This window comes from Vombatus ursinus, unplaced genomic scaffold, assembly GCF_900497805.2.
Source record: "Vombatus ursinus unplaced genomic scaffold, bare-nosed wombat genome assembly UNPS02014861.1, whole genome shotgun sequence".
Lineage (NCBI taxonomy): Eukaryota > Metazoa > Chordata > Mammalia > Diprotodontia > Vombatidae > Vombatus > Vombatus ursinus.
In genome coordinates this window covers 13,636,507-13,659,794 of record NW_020954639.1, presented here as the reverse complement: position 1 = coordinate 13,659,794, position 23,288 = coordinate 13,636,507, and the positions used below count along the sequence as shown (strand labels likewise).

At 36.6% G+C, this 23,288-nt stretch overlaps 1 protein-coding gene across 2 annotated transcripts in view; it reads right to left on the bottom strand.

The window, feature by feature from the left end:
- The window catches only part of ARMC4 (armadillo repeat containing 4), a 209,328-nt gene that overhangs the window by 168,268 nt on the left and 17,772 nt on the right, over positions 1–23,288 (bottom strand). For both annotated transcript variants that reach the window (XM_027841620.1, XM_027841622.1), the window contains 3 exons: positions 9,962–10,143; positions 7,041–7,157; positions 3,931–4,078 (listed from right to left, as the gene is read on the bottom strand). In XM_027841620.1, coding sequence (XP_027697421.1) covers positions 3,931–4,078; positions 7,041–7,157; positions 9,962–10,143 — 447 coding nt within the window. The remainder of the gene's footprint in view (positions 1–3,930; positions 4,079–7,040; positions 7,158–9,961; positions 10,144–23,288) is intronic.

The window sequence follows — 23,288 nt, the reverse complement described above, 5'->3', positions numbered from 1 at the left end:
TCAATGAGACAGAAAAGGGAGAAATCTTCCAGAGTACCACTCTATTTGCCTCCTTGCAAGAGCATGTGACACCAGTATTACAAAGGTAGGTATCCATATGAAAGTGGAAAAAGGAAATGTGAGCAGAGTTAGGGTTAGCATTTCAATGTCAGCTCTTATATCGTTCTTCTATAACCTTAGGAAAGCCATCACTTGTACTGTGTAAGATTCCGTATTAGATGTAACCACAGAAAATAACTTTTCTGGGCCAGTTTTCTCATCTTTAGAATAAGGCTGTTAGACTAGAGCAGTGGTGTCCATCTCAAATAGAAATGGATCCATATGGACCACACATTGACTTAGAAAACCACAAATTAATATTAACTATGTTGTACTGTATTTTTATTTTTGTTAAAAAATTTCCAATTACATTTTAATATGGTTGAGAATAGAGGTTGTTCAACAAGTTTGACACATCTGGACCAAATGATCTTTCAGGTCCATTCAAGGTCTAACTCCTACTGTCCTCTGATTTAACTCCTGGCTCATAAAGGTTTTGTGGAGATGAGAAAGTAGACATGTAGGTTGGTAGTTACTGATGTCTTCTTGGTGGTTTTATTTTGGCAATAATTTCATCCGTGCTTTTTCCATTCATTTGGTACCTTCTAAATTAAAAAAAAAATCATCCCTATATTATAATGTATGACTTTCTAGAAGGGAGGAGAGAGATACAGGACAGAATAAAGGTCATATGAAACCAAAAGACATGAACACACCTATTTTTAAAAATCAGTGCCTTCATGCCTTTAAAACTGTGTTGCCTCCTATATGGATTCTTTCTATGTGTACTTGGCAAAGTCAAACTTTGTTATTGTTTAGTCAATTAGTTGCGTCTGACTCTTTGAGATCCCATTTGGGGTTTCCTTGGCAAAGATACTAGAGTGCTTTGCCATTTCCTTCTCCAACTCATTTTACAAATGAGGAACTGAGGCAAACAGGGTTAAGTGACTTGCCCAGGTCACATAGCTAGTAAGTGTCTGAGGCTGGATTTGAACTCAGGTCCTCCTGACTCCGAGCTGGCACCCTGTGCACTGCTCTTCCTTAGATGTTCTTCCTGATTTCACCTTTTTAAGTGCAATTTCTACTTCCACAAGTGATGTTTCAAGTCCTGTGGTTCTAAGGGTACAAATGTGGTAGTTCCATTGTCACTGATGGTGAGAACAGAGTGGAATAAAAACCCTGGCAAATTTGTTCAGTTTTGCATCTCCTGGTTATCCTCCTTCCAGGTTCATCTGTCAATACTCTTGGTATAATCTGCATTAATGGTCTCATGCCAAACTTTCTTCAAGTTGGATCTCTATGGCTTTTCTATCTTTTGTCAGTCAGTATTGCTCATAAACCACTATCTTCCACAACGTTTTGCAAATGAGCTTACACTCTAAATCAATGTTTCCCCTGGCTGCCACATCTCTTTTTTTGGTAGCAAGATCAAGAGTTTACTTGCTGAGACATTTTCTAGGCTCTTCTGGCCTCTATCGTGTTGACTATTTTGCATCAATTCACTTCTCTTACAAATGGTAATGATGAGAGTCAATGTCTTTGATTTTATGCATTTTCTATTTTTTGGAGGGAGCGATCTCTTGTTGGTTGGAGAAGACACAATGTCTTCCCAACTTTTTCTTTTTAATGTGCTTCTGATCTTGGCTTTTGTCACAAGTAGCTGGTAGTCTGATTGCAGAAAACAGATTCTGAAATGATTTCTGTGTTGTAGCCAATCATAGCTGGTGCTTAAGATATAGTTGATTTTTTGTGATGTAATTCTAGGTTTGTTATGTCCAATGCTTTCCAATTCATCTTGAAGAAAATGTTCATGGTATACAGGTGTATGGTTTCTGAATAGTCTATAAACCTTTGGCCTCTTTAATTTCTTCAAAATTATATTTTTTATACTTTTTCACCAGGCTTCCCTGATTTTATTTTTCCATTGAAGTCAGTGATTATGCAGGCATGTACTGACTTAATTTGGGAGATCTTGTTAAGTTCTTTATAAAATTTTTCTATTTCATCCCCTGCAATGGTTGTTGATATGTTAATTATCTTCATGGTCATATTTCTGTTTGCACTTATGAGCATTGAAGGACAAGATCACTAAGTATCCTATAAAATTATGTTTCTTGTAACATTACCCCTGTAGGCACACAAAGAAACCAAATCCACCAGCTCTTTTATTTGATGTTTTCAGTTAAATCTGCGAGCTATCTCTTAGGTTAGATGCATAAACAACTTCTTTGTCTTCTAGTTTAATTTGAAGTAAAAAAATCCAATAGTGATATGATTCAGTTCCTCCAATGGTACATAAATTCATTTGTTATTGGCCAAAGATCTCATCTTTAGACTATCAACAATTAAAGTTTATAGATTCTATAACAGCAGTGTGATTCTTAGTGCACACTGATTTTTGTCCCCTATCTTCCCTCCAATGTCCCTTCCTGTTTCATGGGTCAACATGAAATAGCCAACCTGTTAGTGAAAAAACTCTGCATACTTAGGCAGATATTCAGAACCAGTCTGTCTGTCATCATCATCATCTGTCACCAGGTTAATACTTAGAAAATAAGGAAAGTAAATGTTAAAGAAGGGCATCTTTGGACCAAGGATATAAATATTTGTTCTGGGAATACTGACAGTGATAGAAACAAGACGATGAGAGAATTGGGGGTAAAATTACCATTCATCAACAGTCTTTATTAATTATATATAGGGCGTCCCAAAAAAGTTGTTAAACTTTAATAACTTTAGAAGTATAAGTGCTACAAATTTACAAAAAATAAATTGAAAGTTCAATTGTTTGTTTCTTGTATACTTATTTAGTTTTGTGAACCTTGAAAAATAAAATTTTAATTTAATAAGATAGAGCATCCTATCAATGTGTATTACATGTGTGATAGTTTCTGGATGACAGTTTCTCAGAGCAATGAAATCATTAGAGAGATTCTTCTTGACTAACCAGCTCAGTCCTCTGATCTACCTCTATTAGACTTGTTCTTGTGGAGTCATGTCAAAACAGTTGAGTCTGCATCAAAACCTCATGCTTTGGAGGATCTTAAGGCTAAGATGACAAATGCAAGCCTTTTAGTCATTGAATAATAGATGATGAAAGTTTTTACAAAGTTCAAAAATTGTCTAAAGCAATGCGTAGCACAACAGTGCTTAAGTTGAATTTTAATAAAAATCATCAAATTTTAAAAACTTAAATATTTAACCTTTCAATTGTTACTTTTTGTAAGTTTGTAGCATTTATCCTTCTGAAGTTATTAAAGCTTAAAACTGCACTAAGACTTTTGCACAACCTGTGCACTTCTATAACCCAGGACTAGTTTAAATAATGCAGTGAAGTTCCAAGAACTTAAATAAACAATTCTATTTACAGTATTGTATAGGATAGTATCTATATGGAGTATGCAAGCAATATATGTGTATATTTACAATTCCAGAGAAAATAACTTTGAAAGAAGTTACATATAACTTCTTCCTATAACAAGAAGAAAGAAATCCTAGCCAACATCTACGACATTCCTTTTATAGCCAATGCAAGATTTAAAGAATTAAAGAAGTGAAGACCTAGTTTTGGAATCAGTGAGTCTCATCTCACTGCCAAACACAGTTGAGACTGGGGCAGATTGCTACGAGAGAAAAAAGAGAGACTCGCCTCCAGCACCACATTTATAGTGACAGATTCCACTCTCTTCAAGGTTAAGAGAGATTTCTACATATGAATACACCATTTTATTGAAAACCATACAAATTTAAATAATAAAAACTATAATGAACCCATATATTCCAAAAAACCTCCTAGAAACAGGAAATTTCAGAAATTAGATCTACTTCACATCTGATTTTCCCAATGACTTTAGCACTACCATCAAAGAATGACTGCATTTTTCTTCTTACCTTTAAATATTTGACTAGTTTCTGAATTTGCCAATATTCGGAGGGCAAATCTGTCTGTCCTTCCTGACGATGATCAGGCTGTTCTTCGTCCTCCTCACTCTCTGAAGAACTTTCACTAACCAGGTCCTCTATCTTGACAGAACTCTTACTAAGAATGAAACAAAACAGATAAACCAAAATATGTAGATATACGTAAGCTTTAAGATACTAACAAAAATAAGTTGCAAAAATAAGGCAATAGCGTTTATGGGCATTTCAGCAGAATGCTACCCTTAAACTCCACTTTCTGAGGCCATGACACTCTTAGATACAAACTCTGATAGATGAGTGAATATAGTCACATCTGTGGGATACCTATCTTATAATCAGACTTCTGGTGACTTGCTGAGAGCAATGTGAATGAAAAGAACTTTGAGAAATAAGTGTAACACTAAACCATGGCCTCAGGGTGATATAGTCCCCCTAATAAAAACAAAGACAAAAACAGATCAATATTTATACCATCCTCATCATCACTGAGCTAATTAAATTGGAATAGCAGAAAATATAAGTACAGTGGATTATGGGTCTAGCAGTGACTAGGGCCAGAAGGATATCCATAGTCATATATTAGAAACAATGTCCAAAGAAATATTATTTTCACTTTGGACTAACATTATAACTATCCAGGTAAAGTTAAAAAAGTGATAACTCTGTTATGTCTTCACAAAGTGAAGGGAAAAAGGAATGTACTAAAGAAGAAATGAGGAAGAAGAAGAGAAACTTGCTATTTTATATAAATGGAGTATACAAGAAGAAGAATATACAAACTTGGAGAAAAGGGGGGGAGCAACCATTTCATGACCATATTCTCTTCTGAACAAGATAAACTGAAGATTACACACACACACACAGACAGTTTGGTGTAAAACCACATTAAACTCAATGGTGAGGTAAAATGGATAAGCACATGGAAGGGGAGCATAAATAAGAAGTATAGTGTCAGGGAAGAGATAGTCACAAGCAAAGAAAAAAATCAACTTTGGAAAGTTAACTATAAAAGTTAATTTAAAACACAAAAAGTGTAAGAACCAGAGATGGTTCTTGGGGCTGAGAGAAGAGAGAAGGGATAGACTGAAAAGATCACTTCAGTTACAGATATTAATCTGATTCCTTCTCTTCTCTCTATCACCTTCTTTATAAAGAGGGGACCAGAAATAAAAGAGGAAAAAAAGTATAAGAAGATACAAGGGACAGAAATACGTGACTAACAACCTTAAAAGTGAATATGAATGGAATGAACTCATCCATAAAACAGAAGAGGGTGGCAGAATGGAATAGAAAGCAGAATCAACAACATGCCATTTACAAGTAACATACTTGAAACATAAAGATTCACACAGAATTAAAATGAGTGTCTGGATCAGAGCTTATTATACTTCAAGCAAATTTAAAAAAGGCAGAGGTAACAATCATGATAGCAGAGAGGGCAACAGTAAAAACTAACAGTTAAAATAGATAATTAGGGAAGCTACATACACATAAATAATGAAATACTGTAAAAATACAATACATACATGCATGTGTGTATGTATGTGTGTGTACTAAATGGCATAGAACCTAAGTACTTAAAGGAAAATTTAATTGAATTACAAGGAGAAGTAGACCACAAAATTTTAATACCTGGGGAACTCAATGTACTCAGTGCAATTTAAAAAAGACTCATAAATGTTTTACATAATTGTACATGTATAACCAAATCTGATTGCTTACTGGCTCAGGGAGGGGAGAAAAGAAGAAGGGAGGGAGAAAAAGAATTTGGAACTCAAAATTTTACATAAAAATGTTTTTAAAAGACTCAGAAAATACTTGAATAGACTTAGAAAAGTTATATTTGTTAGATCTCTAGTGATTATTGAAAAGAAATAGAAAATTATACACCTACTTCTGAGCTGTGCATAGCACCCTTAGAAAAACTGAACATATACTAAGTGGTCATGAAAACTTCACAATGAATTGGTGGGTCAAAGAACAAATCATAGAAACAACAGATGTTTTCTTTAAACAAAATGACAACATTAGCTAATCTGACCAAAGAACAATAGAAAAAAGTCAAACTGTCAATACAAAAAATGAAATAGAACTTAATAACTAATAAAGGGTAAATAAACTAATAGAAATCATTTCCCCCATGGCCAGCAATGCCAGCAAAAATAAATGAAATTGATGAATATTTACAAAAACATCAAATATCCAGATTATCAAAAGAAATAGTAAATTTAAATAACATTCTTAGAAAAAGACATTGAATAAGCCATAAATTAAATCAGATTTTAGTAACATTAGAGATTTAAAATTAATTTAGAGAGTTAAGGCCACTACTCTGATATATGACTTATACATACACAAGTTTTTGTTGAGGTCCCATAACTCACTAGATTCACATTTCAAAAATAAAATATACAGATAGGTCCTGATTAGCCTGAACAATTACCCCCATGAAGTAGTTGCATGTATTCAAATTCACACTATTTAAAATTACAAGTATGTAAAACATGGTCATTGGTTTCAGCCCAATGGAAATATACAGTGTAAATTCAAATAATGCAAACACTTCATGGGATTCATTATTCTCACTAACTAGGACCTCACTGTACTATTTAAATGGTGAACCTAAAGGCTTGGACAAATAACCTAAAGTTTCCAACACCGTAAGCCTCTTGAATTTTAGACTTCTCCTATTTTCCCCACCTACTGATGGGGAAAAATAACTGAAAACTGAAAAGTTATCAAGATTATGGAGAGTATCTTTGCTGGGTTACCACAAAGACAAGTTCTGGCCCAACTTTTGTCTGAATTACAATACACTCTGAAGTAGTGGATTAAAACTAATGAGGTGGGGCAGCTAGGTGGTGCAGTGGATAGAGCACTAGCCCTGAAGTCAGGAGGACCTGAGTTCAAATCTGGCCTCAGACCAAACACTTCACACCTACTAGCTGTATGACCTTGGGCAAGTCACTTAACCCCGACTGCCTCACTAAAAAAAAAAAAGAAAAAAACTAATGAGGTCTTATTTTTGTAAGAATGAAAAACCAGTATACAACATCAAAGTGCCATTAAGAGAAGTGTACCATCTTGATAAAGACTGTGGTTTTCCAGCCAAAGTAGGAGGAGACGTGGATTTTGGCTTCTCTGTAATTGATGGAGTAGACTTTTCATCTTGGCTTTCTTTTGCTGAGTTTTTTTTCCTAAAATGATTAATTTTATTATGTTACTTCATGCAAATGGACATATGATAAATTTGCATAGCATATTATCTTCCTCTTGCCCAAATATATCTGACTTTCTACTATATAAGTATTAAGTGTTTAATAACAAAACTAATCAAATGTTTAGTTCAGGGGTGGGGAACCTGTGGCTTCAAGGCCACACGTGGCCTTCTGGGTCCATAAGTGCGGCCTTTTGACTGAGTCCAAGTTTTATAGAATAAATCCTTTTATTAAGGGGATTTGTTCGGTGAAGTTTGGATTCAGTCAAAGGGCCACACTTGAGGACTTAGAGGACCACATGTGGCCTCTAGGTTGCAGGTTCCCCACCCCTACTTTAGTTGGCATCCCCAAAACCTAACACATTACCTAGCATAGGGTATGTGCTTAATAATGCTTATTGATTAATGTATTAGTGAAAATGGCTTTAAAGTGGTAAGTCCTAGCATCTTATAAAACAACCACATTTTAAAGCTCTAGATGTTATCTATAAGACCAATCAATGCTTGGCAATCTAAGACATTGTATAGAAAAGAAAGAATAATGGAGGAAGTAAAAGCTCTAGAACATTACATTCAAAGCAATAAATGTCTATTATGTAAAAAGCAATATGCTACACACCATGGAAAGACAAAAACATGAAAAGGTCTCTGGCCTCAGGGAACTTGCACTATACTGAACAGATAAACTATGCAGACAAGTAATCAAATATAAAGCAATTTCAAGGAGAGAACTTGGGGTGGAATCAAGATCAAGATAGGTGTCATGTAAATGGTAGCATCTAAACCATGCTTTGAAGGAAACTAGAAATTCCACAGGGTAGAAGTCAAGAGGTAATGCATTCCAGGTATGGGGGACCACTTTTGTAGAAGCATGAGATGGAATATCATGTGCTAGAAGGAGCAACCTGGTAATATGAACGGAATGATAAGTACCTGGAGAGTAGTATAAGAGTGGAAGGGTGGATCAGCTACCTACTTACAGATTTTGGAGGTCTTTAAAGGCCACATCTGGATACAGTCACATCTGTACATTAAAAATATTAATTTTGCAGGAGAAAAAGGGTAGAAAGGTATGGTTGAAGTCTGTTTCCTTCAAAGGAAGACACTACTTTGTTAATAAAGTTTCAAGGTCTGAAGGTACTTCTGGTTTTCCATGACTGTTCTGGGAATCTCAATTGCTAATCAGGAGAAGTTGCATTCACATTCAACTTAAAGATTACATACTTGTTTCAGACACTGATGTAATCAATACTTTTTCTTGAATTGAAAAAAAAAAAGAGATATCAATCCTTTCCAGTCTCTGACCTCCAAGTTCCTCTCTGAAAACACTGGAGACTTTTTAAAACAATGCTAGAACCTGCACACTTAGTGGGATTAAATAAAAAGTTTTCATGATCATAGTGGTTATATTTGCCTTTGTTATATTCAAGAATATCATAAATAACCTCATGCTTCAGTTAGATAGTATAGAATTAATCAACTACATCCACAAGTACTTAAGGGTATAGCAATGTACTTATTGTCTATAGGTGTCACTGGCTCTACTCAATAAAGATGTATATTTTGAAATACTGAATGATAGCTTAAATGTCCCAGACTGCTATTTAAAGGAAGCCTACAATGAACAACTTTGTAAACTGAAAGTAAAGGAAATAGATTGAGGGTGGGTGGGGTTGGGAAGGGTAAATTTTGAAATATCTGATGAGCTTCAAAGATGGTGAGTCTTTGAGACATTTAAGAAGCCATTTCCCATGAGAAAGGAGTAGTAGTAGTAGTAGTAGTAGTAGTAGTAGTAGTAGTAGCAGCAGCAGCAGCAATAGTAGTAGTAATAGTAATAACAATAGTAGCAGTAGTACCTCTATTTCTACTAACATTCTGAGGGAACTATAAGCTAAACTGAAGTTTAATCTATGGGATAAGACTGTCTAACATACCAATAGGGCTAAAGCTCTGCAGTTATCTCCCTTAAATCTACCAGAGAGCTTCCAGGAACAACCTAAAAACAAGTTGTTGGCTTGAAACCATCCTTCAATGCTTGTCATATACCTCTTAATTATTTCTCACCTTAAATTTTAACTCTTAGAATATGCTTCAAGACCCTCTATCAATCCTTCCCTTTCCCCCTTAATTATTTTCTTTACATAAATGACGCCTCAGATACAGGCTAACCTGAATATCTCTGATACATGTTTTGTTCGCTCTCATCTCTAAGCTTGCACACTTATTACTGCTCTAAACTAGGAAAGCTTTTCCTCTATCCCTCTCACCACCTCTTCTTCAAAACTCTTCTAATGAATCACCTCCTCTATGAAGCTTTCCCAAATCAACTTCACCTGGATCCAATCCTGCCAGCATTCCTTCCCATCAGCACTTACTAACAGAAGTCTCTTTGATTTACACTTGGTTTCTTTGGAAGTGTTGGATTCATTTTATATACGTTGGATTTAGCCTCCCTCCTTCCCTATCCCACTTCCACTAGATGGGAACAGACTTTTATGTTTCTCCTTCCTTTCTCCCTTCCAGAGTGCTTCCTACTGTGCTGAGCATATAACAAATAGGGTGTTTTGACAAATAACAGACTTTTCAGCTTGAGTTACTCAGGAAAAAAATAGAAAACACTTTTTTATTATGGGGAAGGTGGAAATGTCTACCGTGTATTTCAGTGGCAATAAATGGAACAATTTATGAGAATTAGACAAGTGTGTGATGATTTTAGGATGCAATCTTAATAGAGTATATGTTGTCCCACCCAACCGAAAAGGAAAAAGCCAAGTGCCTACATACTCTTGTGTAACAGGGCACGTCCATTTTAAAACAGGTTCTAATTTCTTAAGCGTGCGTCTTTTTTCAGATGGACTCTTTTCTAAAGCCAAAGATGGTTTTGAAAGGGTGCATACTTCTTCTTTTTCAGTTACAGATGTAGATTTCTTCTTTCCTTTTTTTTTGTCTCCAAAAAATGAATGTTGCTGTTTTAAAAAGAAATGAAAATGTGTTTAGTTATATTTAGTTGAACATTCATATATACATGAAATTACATAAATTAATACTTCTGAAATGTTTGTAAAGCTGAACTGCTTTTATCTTGAAAGAAAGAAAAAACACAGGTTAAAGGGTTGTCCATTAACTGAGTAACAGCTGAACAAATTATGGTATATAAATGTAATGGAATACTATTGTGCTATCAGAAATGATGAGATAGTGTCAGAAAAACCTGGGAAGATTTGTACGAACTGATGCAGAGTAAAGTGGGGAGAATAACTTACACTTGAACAACAACATTGTAAAAAGAACAATTTTGAAAGACTTACAAACTCTGATCATGACTCAAGAATCAGTGATGACAAATGCTATTCACCTCCAGACAAGGAGATAGACTAAATATAGAGAATGAGAAATACATGTTTAGTCATGATCAATGTATGTATGCTTTGCTTGACATGCATATTTATTGTAAGAGAATTTTTTTCTTATTTTTTTTCTGCTGAGAGAGTGAGATTGGTGGAAGAAAAAGAAATACTTGACAATTTTTTAAAAGAAAAAGAAAAAATAACAAAAAGAAAAAAAGGAAGAGACACTGGTAACAAAATAAGAAATTAAGGAATCCCAAGGAAAGGTTATATAGATGTTTTAGACTATGTCAGTGTATAAAATTTTACAATATCGATTATAGAAGGCTTAATGATTCTCTTAGCTTTCACTGAAGCTAAATGCCCTATTGAATGTGCCTATATTTAATTTAATGCTTATATTTATATAATTGGAAATATATAGGTTTAAGAAGTTACATTTTGATATTAAGAATACAGTTTTTAAATTACCTTATTTATGTCAACTGACTCCTACTTGCAAACTTTATGCAGCTGGTCACAATGGCAACTAATAGAAAAGTAGGAAAGGTTCTGCATAAAATCAATATATGAGAGGCATAAAATTTTATTAACTTATTATGCTCCAAACGTTGATGGGAGTAGAGGGGGAAGAAAAAGTCCTTTTGTGAGTAAGTTTGGAGTTGAGAGTGAAAATTACTGGTAACTTTCACCCACCTGGTAACAGGTAACTGGTAATAAGTAATTAAAAAAAACTTATATACAGTACAGAAGATAGAGCTAGTCTCAGGAAATATCTGAGTTCAAATCTTCTTTTTCTTTAGGTCACATTTTCTTTATTTAATATTTTATTTTTTCCCAATTACATGTAAAAACAGTTTTTAACTTCTGTCTTTAAAATTTCTGAGTTCTAAATTCTCTTCCTCCCTCCCATCCCCCCACTGAGAAGACAAGCAATTTGATATATGGCATACATGGGCAGTCATGCAAAATATATTTCCATATTAGTCATGTTGTAAAAGGAAACACAGATGAAAACGAAAAAAAAAGTTTTTAAAAGTATGCTTCAATTTGCATTCAGACTTCATTAGTTCTTTCTCTGAAGATAGACAGTACCTTTCATTATAAGTTCTTCAAATTGTCTTAGATCATTGTATTGCTGAGAATAGCTAAGCCATTCACAGTTTTTCATCATACAATATTGCTATTACTATGTACGATGTTCTCCTGGTTTTCATTAAGTCTTTACAGGTTTTTCTGAGAGCATCCAGGTTGTCATTTCTTAGTACAATAGTATTCCATCACAATCATATACCAAAATTTGTTCAGCCATTCCCCAACTGATGGGCATCCCTTCAATTTCCAAATCTTTGCCACCACAAAAAGAGCTGCTATAAATATTTTTTCACATAAAGATCCTTTTCCTTTTTGTTTTTTATCCCTTTGGGATACAGATCTAGTAGTGGAATTGCTGGGTCAAAAGGTAGGCACAATTTTATAGCCCTTCGGGCATAGTTCCAAATTGCTCTTCAGAATGGTTGAATCAGTTCACAATTCCATCAACTGTGCATTAATGTCTCAATTTTCTGACATCTCTTCCAACTTTTGTTATTTTCCTTTTCTGTCATATTAGTCAATCTGATAGGTGTAAGGTAGTATGTCAGAGTTGTTTTAATTTGCATTTCTCTAATCAACAGTGATTTAGAGCATTTTTTCAGGTCTATAGATAGCTTTGATTACTTTTTTTGAAAACTGCCTGTTCATATCTTTTTGATCATTTATCAACTGAAGAATGACTTGTATTTTTATAAATTTTACTCAGTTCTCTATATATTTGATAAATGAGGTCTTTATCAGAGAAACTTTCCATAAAATTTTTTTTCACAATTAGTATTAACTGTATTTCCCTTCCTCCCATTTCCCCCACTTATCATACTCTCTCTCTCCTTTTACCCTTTTCAAGAGTTTTACTTCTGACTACCACCTCCTTCAATCTGCCCTCCTTTTCTATCAGTATCCCCTCTTTCTCTTATTCCCTTCCTTTCCTGTAGAGTAAGATAGATTTCTATACTCAAATGAGTGTGTGTTAGCCCCTCTGAGCCAATGACAATAAGGTTCAAGCCTTCCTCACCACCTCCCCAATTTCCCTTCCACTGTAAAAGCTTTTACTTGACTCTTTTCTGTGAGATAATTTACCCCATTCTAACTCTCCTTTTCCCCTTCTCCCAGGGCATTCCTCTTTCTCACCCATTAATTTTATTTTTTTAGATCACCCCATCATATTCAACTCACGTCCATGCCCTCTGTCTCTGTATACTCCTACTTTTAACTGCCCTCAGAATGAGAAAATTCTTATGAGTCAGAAGTATCATCTTCCCATGTAGGAATGTAAACAGTTTAATCTTATTGAATCCCTTATGATTTCCCTTCCCTGTTTATCTTTTTATGCTTTTCCTGAGTCTTATATTTGAATGTCAAATTTTCTATGCAGCTCTGGTTTTTTCATCAAGAATACTTGAAAATCCTCTATTTTGTTGAATATTCATTTTTCCCCTGAAGAATTATACTCAGTTCTGCTGGGTAGATTATTCTTGGTTGTAATCCTAGCTCCCTTGGCCTCTACAATATCACATTCCAAGCCCTTCAGTCCTTTAATGTAGAAGTTGTTAAATCCTGCGTAATCCTTACTATGGCTCCACAATATTTGAATTGTTTCTTTCTGGCTGGTTATAATTTTTTCTTCTTGATCTGTGAGCTCTGGAATTTGGTTATGATATTCCTGGGAGTTTTCATTTTGGGAACTCTTTCAGGAGCTTACTGATGGATTCTTGCAATTTCTATTTTGCCCTCTGCTTCCAGAATATCAGGGAAATTTTTCATGATAACTTCTTGAAAGATGATGTCTCTAGGCTCTTTTTTGATCACAGCTTTCAAGTAGTCTTAATAGTTCTTGGGGGGCAGAGCCAAGATGGCAGAGGGAAAGCAGTGACTTGCTTGAGCTCTCCCCCAAAACCCTCCAAATACCTATAAAAAAATGGCTCTAAACAAATTCTAAAGCAGCAGAACCCACAAAAAGAGTGAAACAAATTTCCAGCCAAAGACAGCCTGGATGGTTGATCGGAAAGGTATATCGCACCGGGCGGGGAGAGGAACGCAGGCCGCAGCGACGCTGGAACAGGCCTCAGAGGACTGAATCACAGGCAGCTGTAGCAGTTTCCAGACTTCTCAACCCACGAACTCCAAAGACAACTTAGAAGGTCAGTGGGAAAGTCTGTGACTACGGTGAGAGAAGGAGCTAGGTTTCAGCTGCAAGTCTTGAGTGCGGGCCGTGGCTGCCTCCTAAGCTTCCAGCCCACAGACTGAGAGGGAAACAAGTGGCTGATCAGAGGGGGATTGCAGGGATCTCTTTGCCAGTGCTGAGGCAGGAATCTCTTGCTTTGCCCGTGCTTGGATCTGGGTCACAGTTCTGAGGGGTGGTCCTGGGGCGAGGAGGAGCTCTGGCCTGGTGAAGCTTGTTGTGGTGGTAGAGAGGAAACACCTCACCCCTTATCATACCACCTTGGAAGAACTGAAAATTTACAGGTCCCTAGAAGTGTCTCTGAAGACAGCTGTACAAACCCCCAAAGCTTGGGACAGTATACTCTTCACACTGGAAGCAGACTTTTACCTTAACAAAGAGTTTAAAATTCAAGTAATTGGTTGGGATCATGAGCAAGCAGCGCAAAAAGAGTCAGACTGTATTATCTTACTTTGGTGACAAAGAAGATCAAAACATACAACCAGAAGAAGACAACAAAGCCAAACCTCCTACATCCAAAGCCTCCAAGAAAAAATATGAATCAGTCCCAGGCCTTGGAAGAGCTCAAAAGGGATTTTGAGAAGCAAGTAAGAGAAGTAGAGGAAAAACTGAGAGTGATGCAAGAAAATCATGAAAAACAAGTCAACAGCTTGCTAAAGGAGACCCAAAAAACTACTGAAGAAAATAACACCTTAAAAAAATATCCTAACCCAAATGGCAAAAGAGGTCCAAAAAGCCAATGAGAAGAAGAATGCCCTAAAAAGCAAAATTGACCAAATGGAAAAGGAAGTCCAAAAGATTACTGAAGAAAATACTTCCTTAAAAATTAGAATAGAGCAATTGGAAGCTAGTGACTTTATGAGAAACCAAGACACTGTAAAACAAATCCAAAAGAATGAAAAATTAGAAAACAAAGTGAAATATCTCATTAGAAAAACAACTGACCTGGAAAATAGATCCAGAAGAGAGAATTTAAAAATTATTGGACTATCTGAAAGCCATGATCAAAAAAAGAGCCTAGACATCATCTTTCAAGAAATGATCAAAGAAAACTGCCCTGATATTTTAGAACCAGAGGGCAAACTAGAAATTGAAAGAATCCACTGATCTCCTCCTGAAAGAGATCCCCAAAGGAAAACTCCTAGGAATATTGTAGTCAAATTCCAGAGTTCCCAGGTCAAGGAGAAAATATTGCAAGCAGCTAGGAAGAAACAATTCAAATACTGTGGAAACACAATCAGGATAACACAAGATTTAGCAGCTTCTACATTAAGGGACTGCAGGGCATGGAATATAATATTCTAGAGGGCAAAGGAGATGGGATTACAACCAAGAATCACCTACCCAGCAAAACTGAGTATAATCCTTCAGGGGAAAAAATGGTCATTCAGTGAAATAGAGGACTTTCAAGCATTCCTGATGAAAAGACCAGAGTTGAATGGAAAATTTGATTTTCCAATGCAAGACTCAAGTGGAACATGAAGAGGTAAACAGGAAAGAGAAATCATAAGAGATTTATTAAGATTGAACTGTTTACATTCCTGCATTGAAAGATGATATTTGTAACTCATGAGACCTTTGTCAGTATTAGGGTAGTTGGAGGAGAAAAAATGGTCATTCAGTGAAATAAAGGACTTTCAAGCATTCTTGATGAAAAGACCAGAGTTGAATAGAAAATTTGATTTTCAAATATAAGACTCAAGTGGAACATGAAGAGGTAAACAGGAAAAGGAAAATCATGACAGACTTACTAAGGTTGAACTGTTTACATTCCTGCATGAAAAGATGATATTTGTAATTCATGAGACCTTTGTCAGTATTAGGGTAGTTGGAGGGGAAAAATTATATGTACATATATATAGATATGCATAGATAGATACAGGGCACAGGGTGAGTTGAAAATGAAGGGGTCATATCTAGAGAATAAAATTAAGGGGTGAGAGAGGAATATACTAGGAGGAGGAGAAAGGGAGAGGTAGAACAGGGTAAATTATCCCACAAAAAAAAACAAAAAAGAAAAGGCTCTTACAGTGGAGGGGAAACAGGAGAAGGTAAGAGGAAAGGAGTGAATCTTATTCTCGTAGGATTTGACTTAAGGAGGGAATAACATACACACTCAATTGGGTGTGGAAATCTGTCTTACCCTACAGGAAAATAGGGGGGAAAGGGGACAAGAGAGTAGGGGGATGATAGAGAGGAGGGCAGATTGGGAAAGGGGGTAACCAGAAGCAAATACTTCTGAGGATGGACAGGGTCAAGAGAAAGAATAGAATAAATGGGCGGGGGGCAGGATAGCATTAAGGGAAACAGAGTTAGTTTTTCATAGCATGTCTACTATGGAAGTGTTTTGCATAACTGCACTTGTATAACCTATATTGAGTTGCTTGCCTTTTCAATAAGAGTGAGTGGGGAAGGAAGAAGGGAGAAAATTTGGAACCCAAAGCTCCAAAAACACATGCAACTGGGAAATAAGAAATACAGGAAATGGGATACAGAAATCTATCCTGCCATACAGGAAAACAGAAGGGGAAGGGGATAAGAGAAGGGGGGGAGAGACAGAAGGGAAGGCAGACTAGGGGAAGGGATATTCAGAATGCATTCCATCTTGGGGTGGGGGGGAGGGGCAAGATGGGGTGAAAATTTGGAACTTAAAATCTTGTGGAAGTAAATGTTGAAAACTAAAAATAAATAAACAAAAAAAAGAAAAAAAATAGTTCTTAAAACATCTCTTCTCAATCTATTTTCTAGGTCAGTTGTTTTTCCAATGAGATATTTCATATTTTTTTCATTATTTTGATTTTTTTTTTTTTTGCTTCTTGATGTCTCAAGAAGTCATTAGCTTCCATTTGCCCAATTCTTATTTTTAAGGAATTATTTTCTTCATTGAGCTTTTGTACCTCCTTTTCCATTTGGACAATTCTACTTTTTAAGGAGTTCTTTTCTTCAGTGACTTGTACATCTTTTCCCATGTGGCCAATTCTATTTTAAGATGTTCTCTTCATTGGACTTTTGTGCCTCCTTTACTATGTGGCCTATTCTGTTTTTTAGGGTATTTTTTTCAGTCTATTTTGTGCCTCCTTCCCCAAGCTGTTGACTCTTTTTTCATGATTTTCTTGCATTATTCTCATTTCTTTTCCCAATTTTTCCTCTACTTTTCTTATTTGATTTCTAGAATCTTTTTTTGACCCGAATTATTTTTGGGCCTAAGACCAATTTACATTTTTATTTGAGGCTTTGGATTTAGGAGTTTTCACTTCATTGTCTTCTTCTGAGTTTGTGTTTTGATCTTCCCTGTCACCCTAATAACTTTCTATGGTCAGGATTTTTTTTATTGGCTCATTTTTCCAGCCCATTTCTTAACTTTTAACTTTAAAGTTGGGCTCTGCTCCCTAGGGTAGAGGGGAAACTGTCCCAAGCTTCAGGATTTTTATACAGTTAGTTCTGGGGGGATCTGTAAGTTTTCAGTTCTTCCAAGGTGGTATGATCTAAGGAGAGGTGTATTCACTACTCTCTTGGCTTGTTCTCTGGTCTGTGAGTGACCACAGGTACTCTTTTCTGCCTTGGAACTGTAACCAGGGTCACCACTCCCCTGGGGCCACAAGTGCTTGTGCTACTCTTTACCCTGAAACTGTGACCCAGAACAGCGACCCGGATCTGAGTATGGGCAATGCAACAGAGTCCTGCACCCACCAGCAAAGGAACCACTGTCTTCTCCTTCTAACCAGTTGTCCAACCCCTTTATCATCTGTGGGCAGTCACTGCCTCTGCTGATTCAGTTGCTCCCAAGGCCTGCTCCTGGTTTGCTGCTGCAACCTTCACTCCACTCTCACCCTGGTGAGACAGACCTTTCCCAATGATCTTCTAAGCTGTTGGGCTAGAAAATTATTTCACCCCATATTTTTGTGGGTTCTGTCCCTCCAGAATTTGTTTTGAGGCATTATTTAAAATTGTTTGGAGGGGAATTTGGGAGAACCCAGCTGAGTCTTTTCTCTGCCATCTTGGCTCCACCCCTTCTAAGTTCAAGTCTTGCCCTTCACATAGACTGTCTCTGTGGGAAGCTGGACATGACACACCCTTCTCAATGTTTCAGGCAATCTTCTAACACTAGAAGTTGCAGATAAGCTCCATGAAGGCAAGGACTATCTTGTTCCTCTTTCTGTATCCCCAGAGCTTAGCACTATGCCTGGCATATAACAAGCAATCAATGCTTAATGAATAAAAGAATCTACATTGGTTGACAGTTTTCTCACCAGGAGTTCCATAAACCAATGAAATTGCAGGGTTGGACCTCCACCCAAAAAATGTTTAATTGCCAGGCTATCTAGAAGCTTCAACAAAAGCACCCAGTGGAATGATCTTACCATTGTATGTTGAGTAACACTACTAGCCCCACGACAACCATCTTTTTTCAGCTCAAATCATGAGGAGGCAGCCAAGGAGAATGAAAAGCCAGAAAGGCCAGAGCAGGAGTGCTGGTTTCCTGTCCATGAAAGGAAACATAGCTTCCAAAAGGAACCAGGCTCCAAGGTTCCTTTATACAACTAAGTCAGCTGAAGGGATACAGGGTTTTGTTCATAGTACAAGCTGATTAGTACTACCATGTGCTGAAAGCACGGCCAAGATCTCAGACATAAAAAGAAAATCAAAGGGTATAATCCAAAATGATACTATACCAAGATGAGATGGCTCATCAGAAGGTCCCCACCTGTGCAATGGAGATGGTTTTTCTTTAATTTTTATGTCAATGACACTTTTCTCTTAATCAGGGGAGTGCTGGAACCAGCTTGAATCCAGTGGACTGAGAGCCAATTGTTAAATTTTCAGTATGAACATTTATACATTGGAAAATGACAAACACTACAAATTGTATTGATTTATTATTTTGTTGTTGGCTAGATTTAAGAAAGTGTTCATAATTCAGACTAAACTTTAAAGTATGTCATGAGTACATTTTTTCCCCTGAGAGAGCTCATTGTTAAAACATTTACCAGCACATCTCTGCCTGTGTGCTTGATACATAAAAAATAATTTTTGACAATTAAAGCTAAAGCAAAATGGAATAAGGTTGCTTATAGGCAGTGGATTCCCTATAATCAAAAGGGTTCAGACGAAGGCTGGATTCCATTTACACCTCCAGAAAATAAATCAATAAAGTTGTAGTGAGAATTCCTATATGAAGTGGGAAGTTGGATCAGGGGTGGGGATACTGTGGCCTTGAGGCTATATGTGGCCCTCTAGGTCCTCATGACCTAGACTGAAACCTTTGACCGAACTCAAACTTCACAGAACAAATCCCCTTAATAAAAGAACTTGTTCCGTAAAACTTAGACTCGGTCAGAAGGCTGCACCCAAGGACCTAGAACGCCACATGTGGCCTCAAGGCCACAGATTCTCTACCCCTGGATTAGATTAACCGTAAAGTTTCTTCCAACTCTATGATTGGAAATTCCTGTAACGTTCCTGTAACCTTCTCTTGTATTTTCTTAGGGATCCATAATGCAGTGCTGTCAAATTTGCTACCACTGAAACACTATGGATTAATAAGATATGCATTCTGCTTAAGGCTAAATTATTTCCTCCTGGAAGATAATGCCTGCAATTCTGATATCTATCATATCTCCCACAGCCTAGGCCTATGAGGTTGAGGGAACCACAGACTTTCACATGCAGATTTGGTTTTAAATAAAAATATAAATATGTAACTAAGCACAAATTATTCATATTTGACTATTGAGAACAGGCATGGGGCCAACGTATTTTTTAGCAGGGCAGCTAGGTGATATATTAGATGGAGCACCAATCAAGAAAACTTACATTTGAATCAGACATTTACTGGCCGTGTGACCATGGGCAAGTCAATAATTCTCTCAGCTTCAATGTCCTTGTTTATAAAATGGAGGTAACAGGACTTCCAGTGCCAAGATGGCGGAGTGAGGAAGCCCTCCCACATTCCCCTCCAAACAACTAGAAAACCACCTCAGAATTGGTCTAAGAGGAGGGAAGTAGCTTACCAGCCCATCAGGAAAGGTCTGTTTCATTGGAGTCATAGGGGAACAAGGTCCAGGAGCAGCAGCAGCAGCCAGCCTCACAGCAGCAAGGCTCCAAGCCTGGGGCAATCCACCAGTGAGGCCCCACCTTCTTGCAAACCAGCAGCCGCCTAGGCAAGTGAGCAGTCTGTGTAGCACAGCAGGGACCCCACCCTCAGCACAAGCCACTAGCCAGGCCTTGACCCCTTTGCTGACCAGTAGTAAAGTCCCTCTCCAGGGCTGGCCAATAATGAGACTCTGCCCCTGCGGCCTACTAGCAGAGAAACTCTGTTTCCATAGCAACCCAGCAGAAGGGCCCCACCCCTAGAGCAGGCCAGCAGCTAAACCCCACACCAAGGGGAGGCCAACAGGGAGGCCTTCCCTTGTAACCTCCCCGCCAGGGCAAGCCAGAAGGGAAGCCTACCTTTCAGAGAAAGCAAGCGGCTACGCCCTGAAGGCCAGGGAAAGCCGCCCTGAAGGCCAGGGAAAGCCAGCAGTAAGACCCAGAGTCTCAGCACAAAAAGCCTGGGACAGTGCAGGACCAGAGCCTAACTCTCACTTAAAAACACCAAGTCACCCCCAAAAAAAGGCAGAAAATGAGCGAAAAAAAAAAACAAGAAAAGAGCTTGACTATAAAAAGTTACTATGGTGACAAGGAGGATCAAGGCAGAAACTTAAAAGACGACAACAGTATCAAAATGGCTACATGTGAAGCCTCAAAGAAAAATGTAATTTGGTCTCACATCCAAAAAAAAATTCCTGGAAGAGCTTAAAAAGGACTTTAAAAAGCAAATTAGAGAAGTATAAGGTAAAACCGGGAAAAGAAATGAGAATAATGCAAGAGAATCATAGGAAAAGAGTCAATAGCATGGGAAAAGATACATAAAAATTTACTGAGGAAAACAGCTCCCTAAAAACATAGAATTAAATCTTTTAATAGAATTGGCCAAAGGGAAAAGGAAGTACAAAAGCTCACTGAAGAATATAATTCCTTAAAAACTATAATTGAACAAGTGAAAACTAACGACTCTAGGAGACATCAAGATACAATAAAACAAAATCAAAAAAGTAAAAAATAGAAGAAAATGTGAAAATCCTCATCAGAAAAACAACTTACCTAGAAAAGAGATTGAGAAGAAATAATTTAAGAATTACCGGACTACCTGAAAGCCATGATCAAAAAAAAAAAATCCTAGACAATATCTTTTAAGAAATTATTGAAGAAAACTGCCTTGATATATTAGAACCAGAGGGAAAAATAGAAATTGAAAGAATCCACCAATCACTGCCTGAAAGAGATCCCAAAATGAAAACTCCCAGGAATATCAGCCAAACTCCAGAGCTCATAGATCAAGGAGAAAGCATTTCAAGCAGCCAAAAAGACACAATTCAAATATCGTGGAGCTATAGTCAGGATTACATAGGATTTGGCAGCTTCCACATTAAAGAACCTGAAATATGACATACCAGAAGGCAAAGGAGTTAGGAATTTCAACCAAGAATCACCTACCCAACAAAACTGAATATAATCTTTCAGGGAAAAATATAGACATTTAATGAAATAGAGGACTTTCAAGCATTTCTAATTAAAAGACCAGAGCTGAATAAAAAATTTGACCTCCAAATACAAGACTCAAGGAAAACATAAAAAGGTAAAAAAAAAGAAATAAGAAAGAGAAAACATAAGAAATTCAATAAGGTTAAACTGTTTATATTTCTATATGGCAAAATAATATTTGTAACTCTTAACAAATTTATTATTATAAGAGCAATTAAAAGGAGTATATGTAAGATGACTTTGAAAGTATAATAACCCCCCCCAAAAAAATAAAAGGGTAAGAAACAAAATTGTACTGGAAGAAGGAAGGGGTGAGTGGGGTAAATTATCCCACCTAAAAGAGGCATGAAAGAGCTATTATAATGGAGGGGAATAAAAGGGTTGTGGGCAAGGCTTGAACCTTACTCTCCCAAATGCTGGCTCGAAGAGAGAGTATAACGTAAACACTTAGTTGGATACAAAGATCTCTCTTACCCTATACGGTGGGATGAGGATAACAGAAGGGGAAGAGGGAACTGATAAAAGGGAGGGTATATTGAGGAAGGCAGTGATCAAAAGTAAAACACTTGTGAGGAGGGAAAGGGGGGGTAACAGAGACGGGGAGATAAACAAATGAAAAATGGCATGGAGAGAAATATACAATTAGTTATAACTATAAATATGAATGGGATGAACTCGGCAATAAAACAGAAGCTGATAGTAGAATGGATTAAAACCCAGAATCCTATAATATATTGTTTACAAGAAGCATATCTGAAAAAGAAAGATACACACAGGATAAAGGTAAGGGGCTGGAGCAGAATCTATTATGTTTCAGCTGAAGGAAAGAAAGCAGGGGCAGCAATCATGATCTCAGACAAAGCAAAAGCAAAACCAGATCTAATTAAAAGAGATAAAGAAGGAAACCATATCTTGTTGAAAGGTACCACAGACAACAAAGTCATATCAATACTAAACATATATGCACCAAATGGTATAGCATCTAAATTTTTGGAGGATAAATAAGTTACAGGAGGAAATAGATAATAAAACTATAACAGTGGGGGACCTCAACTTTCCCCTCTCAGAACTACATAAATCTAACCAAAAAATATTTAAGGAGGTGAATAAAATTCTGGAAAAGTTAGATATGATAAATCTCTGGGAAAAACTGAATGGGAATAGAAAGGAATATATCTTTTTCTCAGCACTACATGGCACCTAATACAAAATACTCCGGTACTGGCTAAGAAATAAAATGGTGGATCAATGGAATAGATTAGGTACAAATTATTTTATAGTAAATGACCATAATAAGCTAGTATATGATAAACCCAAAGAACCAAGCTTTTAGAACAAAAAATCCTTATTTGACAAAAACTTCTGGGAAAACTGGAAAACAGCATGGAAAAAAACTAGTTATAGACCAACATCTCACACCATATACCAAGATAAGGTCAAAATGGGTACATGATTTATATCCAAAGGGTGATACCATAAGCAAATTAAGAGAGCATAGAACAGTTTATCTGTCAGATTTATGGATAACAGAAGAATTTAGGACCAAAGAAGATATAGATAGCATTACAAAATGTAAAAGAGATAATTTTGATTATATAAAATTTAAAATTTTTGCACAAACAAAACCAATGCAACCAAAATTATAAAGAAAGCAAAAACTAGGAAAAATTTTTTTGCAATAAGTATTTCTGATAAAGGCCTCATTTCTCAAATATATAGAAACTGAGTCAAATTTATAAAAATACAATTTATTTTCCAATTGATAAATGGTCAAAGGATATGAACAGGCAGTTTTCAGACAAAGAAATCGAGGCTATCTATAGACTTATTAAATGTTCTAAATCTCTATTGATCAGAGACATGCACATTAAAATAACTTTGGGGTACCACCTCACACCTATCA